The sequence below is a fragment of the Lottia gigantea genome (genome assembly GCF_000327385.1).
Source record: "Lottia gigantea unplaced genomic scaffold LOTGIsca_15, whole genome shotgun sequence".
In the NCBI taxonomy this organism is placed as follows: domain Eukaryota; kingdom Metazoa; phylum Mollusca; class Gastropoda; family Lottiidae; genus Lottia; species Lottia gigantea.
In genome coordinates this window covers 1,318,247-1,325,193 of record NW_008707797.1, presented here as the reverse complement: position 1 = coordinate 1,325,193, position 6,947 = coordinate 1,318,247, and the positions used below count along the sequence as shown (strand labels likewise).

General features: G+C 34.0%; 1 protein-coding gene across 1 annotated transcript; it reads right to left on the bottom strand.

Moving 5' to 3' along the window:
* Positions 1–156: 156 nt before the first annotated feature.
* On the bottom strand, positions 157–2,825 carry LOTGIDRAFT_157812 (hypothetical protein; the record flags this gene model as incomplete). Its single annotated transcript, XM_009050410.1, has 2 exons — positions 157–1,272; positions 2,790–2,825. The coding sequence occupies 2 exons, from the start codon at positions 2,823–2,825 to the stop codon at positions 157–159; spliced, it is 1,152 nt and encodes a 383-aa protein (XP_009048658.1).
* Between the last annotated feature and the right edge of the window lie 4,122 nt (positions 2,826–6,947).

The following is a 6,947-nucleotide window of genomic DNA, read 5'->3' as shown; positions in this document are numbered from 1 at the left end:
GAGGGTTTTTGGGGTTTTTTTCAAAACCCCCCCCCCCCCCCCCCCCCCCCATTTTGACCATGTAATTAGGATTAATTTTATTATAAAGAAATATAAAACAACTACAAGCAATATAAAATACATCAATGAGAATGGTGAAAATCCCAAATTATTACATCAATTACAATATTTTAAAGCACTAGTAAGAACAAGCAAAAATACGATTTTAGCTACCCATATCACTATCCAAAATGACAAAATCGACACAGGGTTCGCCTGCAATGAAATATTCAAATACAACTGTCCGGACTTTCCCTGTCTGTATCTGTTACTTTCGAGATTTTCATATTTCGAGAGATTCGGGTAGCTGAAGTCGATTTTCAACAGCAACATAAGGAAATAGTGAAAAATAAAAATTGAAAGCATAAAGATAGACAAAATAAGCAACATCAGCAAATAGTTTTTCTTTTTCTTTTTCTTTCTCTCTTTCTTTTCCCTACATTCACCTCTTCCATTTCCTCCTCCATTTACTTTTCCTCTTCCTCTTTCCTTTTCTTCTTCCTCTACCTCTTCATTTTCCTCTTCCTCTTTCCTCTTTGCTATTACTCTTTCCTTTTCCTCTTTCCTCTTAGCTATTACTCTTTCCTCTTCCTTTTCCTCTTCCTTTTCCTCTTCCTCTTTCCTCTTCCTCTTTCCTCTTCCTTTTCCTTTTCCTCTTCTTCCTTTTCCTCTTCCTCTTTCCTCTTCCTCTTTCCTCTTCATTTCCCTTGCTTTTTCCTTTTCCTCTTTACTCCCACAACTGCTTTTAATCCAAAATATGAGTGAATGAAAAACGCCAAAAATGGACGCCAAACCAACCATAATATTCTCATAAAACGAACCCCTTGGACTTATGGCGTTTTCTATTATTTCAATATTAGGAGGTGGGTCTACACGTTCAAATTTTATCCCTGGACATATTTTGGAATTAATAATTTCAAGGTTACCATTTGCATCAGCAGCTTCTTTTGCCAGTTGAAGGTAAAACTTTTTCTGATTTTTATTGTATTTGCTACTATTATGTGGATTTCCTCTGTAGGTACAACGAAAGTTTTTATCTTTGATGTTCTTATCCTTATGTTTGCAATTTAACACCAACTCCCTTGGTCCAGGGCCGGACTTACACAATTCACGGTATTTACAATTAAAATCACCACAAGTGAAATTACCGGATACCCCGTGTTTTCGAGCTCTACGAGGCACCATCACTACCAAGGCCACTGTAGTAATATACTGGATTGTTTCATTATGAACCTAAAGATACAAAATATTTCATATTTATCAATTTTTTTTCTTGTAATATTTCACATTTTGCTTCGTTTGTAAACAAGTTGTTTGAGACTTGAAGGTCGAATCTGGACCACTTAAACTACAGTCCATGTTATTTTTAGAAATTGAGAGATTATCATGCGGAAGAATAATTCTAAAAAATAGTCGTTTTGTATGGAGTGACAGTCAAGTGGATGTTGATAAAATGTAGTGTTCCAGAAACTAAGTATTGGTCAGACTTTCATGTGACATATTGGAAGGTTTCTGTTAAAAGTTATAAAGGGTTGAATTTCGTGATTTAACATGGAAACAGATGACAAATGATTAAGCGGTCTTAGTCCATATGCTTAATTGTAGTTATCTCCCTTGATGGAATTAGAGAGCATTGTAACAGAAAATTCAATAAAAACTCCCAGACTATATCCTTGTCATAAACAGGTTTAGTTTTGGCGTCAGAGACTAATTGAAAATTTAGACAAAGTTAGGGTTGGTTGGTTTTAACCAGGGAATTTAGACAAAGTTAGGGTTGGTTGGTATTAATCAGGGAATTTAGACAAAGTTAGGGTTGGTCAGTTTTAACCAGGGAATTTAGACAAATTTAGGGTTGGTTGGTTTTAACCAGGGAATTTAGACAAAGTTAGGGTTGGTCAGTTTTAACTGGTCAGTTTTAACCAGGGAATTTAAACAAAGTTGACGTTGGACGGTTTTATCCAGGGAATTTAGACAAAGTTAGGGTCGGTCGGTTTTATCTAGTGAATTTAGACAAAGTTAGGGTTGGTCGGTTTTATCCAGGGAATTTAGACAAAGTTAACGTTGGTCGGATTTAACCAGGGAATTTAGATAAAGTTAGGGTTGGTTGGTTTTAACCAGGGAATTTAGACCACCTAAATATATTCAAACCTAGTCGACTCTGTTTGTGGGTATAAACTGACTTGTTTTTCTACTAGTATACGGTTGCTCGAAAAGGCATGTCAAGATTAGAAGATATAATACCTTGAATTGAAATTTATATTGAGGTATAGTTAGAACAGATGAAATCATCATTTTCTTCACATTTTTATTTTATATTAGTTAAAATAGAAGTCGAGTGAATTAATACCTAATATTATTAATACATGTATAGTGTGTAGAGTACACTACTCAAGACCATATCAAACTAACCTTGGGGGGTAGATTCAACAATAATTCAACGTTTTGACCAGTTTAAAACAAGTTTTTACCTCTTTGTGGTCATCAACCCTGAACTAAGTTTTGTACAGAATTTGTTACGTTCGAAATAATATCAAATTTCAGCATCCATCTTCTTCACCATAGCAACAGGACAAAACGTCTAAGCTATCGGTGCTGTTTTGAAAATGATATTCCGATTTGCGTGAAAAATCTAGAGTTGCCAATGAAAGTACAAAGACAGTACTACTAACCTGAACTTGGAATAAAAGTAAATCTGCACCGTGTCTCGTCTGGCTGACGTGTTCACTTGTGAAACCCCATCACTTTCAAACCTGCATCACGAATAATTTTTCGTTGAAAAGAGTCATTGGGGTAAAGAATATTGCATTCAAACTGAATATGAATAGGGTTGTTTATGGCCCTTTCATGGATATACACTCAATATTATTATAGATTATTTCATAGTAATCACGCAATAACGTACAATGAAATGCAGTAATTCAGAATACGGGGGTGTGGTCTTCACGACGATGAAGAACAGACCTATAAAACTGATGGAGGGAGACTTCATGGGTAGTTTGTGAGACCATTAAAGAAATAACAAAAAGCGCTGATATTTTTGTCAATTGGGGGCCCGTTTTATAAAGTGTGGAATGATCTCATAAGTTTTTCTTTAAATTGTGGGGATACAATCGATTAGGGTGCCTATCATATTACTAGAAGGGGGGTACCCCCCTTCCATGGAAAAGCTTAACATCAAAGGGGAACAACTCCTCTATAACCAAGGGGTTAATACAGCCGAACGCAGACCACTAATTTCAATAGGGTATTTTATTTATCAATATTAAATCACGAAATTCAACCATCTATAACTTTTCGTTTAGACTACATTCGTGCACAACCAAAATGTATAGAAGAGTTGTTCCTCCTTTGTCAAGAGTTTAGAGTTTCCAGGTCATCCCCCCCCCCCCCCCTCCCCCCCCCCCCCCAATTTGACCATGTAATTAGGATTAATTTTATTATAAAGAAATATAAAACAAACAACTACAAGCAATATAAAATACATCAATGAGAATGGTGAAAAAATCCCAAATTGTTACATCTTCCAAAATAACTAACAGTACTGTACAATAATAACTCAGTCTGTAGAGAGATAGCTTCATTTTATTTTATTATAATTTATTATTTCAATAACATGAAGGCTTTGCCCTCCCAACACCCCCCTCCCTCCACCACACACCCCCTCCCCCTCAAAGTTCTATAGCCGTAGCTATCCTTCTAAAATCGATACTTAGATATCCATCTATATTGAATCAAGTGGCCAAATTAAAATAATAAAAATAGAAAAGTAAAAAAATAAAAATATTTTAAAGCACTACTAAGAACAAGCAAAAGTACGATTTTAGCTACCCATATCACTATCCAAAATGACAAATTCAACACAGGGTTCGCCTGTAATGAAATATTCAAATACAAACTGTCCGGACTTTCCCTGTCTGAATCTGTTACTTTCGAGATTTTCATATTTCGAGAGATTCGGGTAGCTGAAATCGATTTTCAACAAAAGTAAAATAAGCAACGTCAGTAAAATAGTTAAAAAACATGCTGATATAGGAAAAGTATAAAATAAGAACAAACGACAAAATAAAATTGAACTCTATCATCTCCGTTACTCTTTACTCCACCATTTATTGTACATCGATTTGAATCATGGTGTCTTTTTCTTCTTCGTCCAATATTCGAAAGTGGCTGATACTCTATACGTTCAAACTTAATATCTGTACACATTTTTTTTGCATAAATAATAACCACCTTACACTGATTACTTGCAGCTACTGTTGCTAAATCTTTGTAAAATGCTGCCTGATTTTTATTGTATGCTCTACAAGGGTGTGGATTTCCTTTGTAGGTACAACTAAATTTTATTCCTTTGCATTTTTTATCTTTGTGTTGGCAAGTTAACGTCATTGATCTTGGTCCACTGCCGCCCTTACTCAATTCACGGTAATGACATTTAAAATTACCACTATCGATGTCACCCTGTACTCCTTTATTACTTCGAGCAATACTAAACATCATCACTACCATGACTACTATAACTAACATACTGGATTGTTTCATTATGAACCTAAAGATAGACATAAAGTGAGTTAGACACTTGTTCGCTAACCTGAAGGTGCAGGGTTCAATCCTGGCATTTTTCAAAATGGAGCACAAGAAATCTTACTCTTATAGGAAAAATTCAACTTATAAAATCCTTTATGTTACCCAAAATCCACCAAAAGCAATATATATATATCTATATATATACCAGAAAAAATAATCAACAAATAATCAAAAAGTTTATCAATTTCTATAGAATGATCCAGATGAAGTTGAAGGAAACTAATAAACCGAGATACACAAAATTGTGGTTCGAATATGATCGATCTTCGTTTATTTCTAAAACGTCAAAGTTTATTTTGGATATAAACGTTTTTATTCGATAAGTCATAAATTTGTTGTACAACTGTAAACTTCATTGTAAGAAATTGCTGAGATCAACTTCTTGTTGCCTGTAATTATGACAAAAACCAAAAAATTAACATACCTTTCTACAATAAATTGCTTGAGGTCTGATTCAAAGATTTAGAAGTTATAGCTTTATAAAGACTCGTCTGTTACACATGCCTGATAAAAAAACGGGTATTTTAAAATATTCACAGAGAAAGATATATGGTTAAAGATGGGTTTCCTTATTTTTTTAGTGTCAAATTAAGCAAACTTTTTGATTAATTGGTGTTTCTAATGAATTATCATGTATTCTCAATCATATCATTATGTTCTTATTGCATATGATTAAGAGTTTTAACCAATTATAAATATCCATGTATGTACAGTCTGGATAAACAAAAAAAAAGAAGACTTTTTGACCTTTCTTGATCGGTCACTCATTGGAATTCTGCTGGTAATTCTCTTCTAATTTATCTAATTATGGCTAATTTTGGACATCTGAGACAAACTGGTATTTTTCCAAGTTATTAGAACACTTCTACTTTGTATTCATATAAGTATCAGCATTTTCATTTTCATAAATAAAAATAAGGGAACCCATCTTTAAGATTATAAAATAGATAATGTTAGAACACGTCCGTTATTCAATATGATACATCCTGTTTCTATCATTATTCTGTATGATTCATGTAAATATTTCAATGTATTATGTAATATATTATATTAGAGGGCTGGGGAAAAATTCCCAAAGAAACGATTTTTCGTTTTATCAAAAAGGACATACCTAGTAGACTTCCAAGAAAGTCCCAAAGAATCCGGCTTGGGGAATTTTTTCTAGGCGAATTGAAATTCAAGGATTCACCCTCTTTTTAACTGGAAAATTAGAATTTTCACATTAACACCTGACCTGAGAAAATAATTTCGAAACGAATGATTTTTTGTTTTGTTTTAATTAAAAGTGCATGTTCAGGGGTGTCATTAAGGGCCGGCAGCCGGCGAAAAACGCCGCCTATTTGATTCCAAATCGCCGGTTACTTTCAGAACGGTCAGAAAATAATCGGTTTGAAATTAGGACTATCGCTGGGGTTAAAATAAACGCAAATTACTATGAATTGTATTTGAAAGTCACCGGGAATTATGCAATATTTACTAGTCAATATAGATAATATACGCCAGTAAATATCGATAATATTCACCTGTAAATATCGATAATATTCACCTGTAAATATCGATAATATTCGCCAGTAAATATCAATAATATTCGCCAGTTTCATACACAGTGCGTTATCACCAAAAATATTACACTAATACAATATGTTGGAGAATGAGTTCGATATGATATACCGAATACGGGAAGGCCTATACATATTATATATTTCAATACCCTGCAGAACTTGTGACGAATGGAGTTATGGCTTGGTCGTCTACTCGTGTAAACCGTCACATTAAAATTGATTTAAAACTTTTTTGAATTTTTTAATTACCAACAGAGCACGTTCTGGATAATTTTACAGTTGAAATAAAACCATTTCCGTCGTAGAAATTACATTTGAAATGCCATTTTGGACTGAAAATTCAGTTGTGTGAAACACATTCTCAATGAAATAATTTACTAATTCATCAATAGAAATTTGCGCCAACTTAAAAATATAAAACTCCAATATAAAACTCTTGGTGGTAGATAGGGGGAGGGGGGGTGTAGCCACCTACTTTGGTTGTACAGCCACCTACTCTGATTCTTATTGACACCCCTGTATGTTTAATTATAGACTTAAAGTTTAAAATAATCCGAGGTGGGGATTATTTTGATGGGGATTCAATATCCAAGATGACGACTGAGTATGACATTTTTTATCCTAATTTCCGGCTATACCGTGTAATGCTTTGATCACCTACTTACTCGACCATCGAAACTCCTGCGTTACAAAAATTCAGTCCAGGATATAATAACTGGTCTTTACACATTTCAGGTTATAATTATGTTGGCACCCTTGACG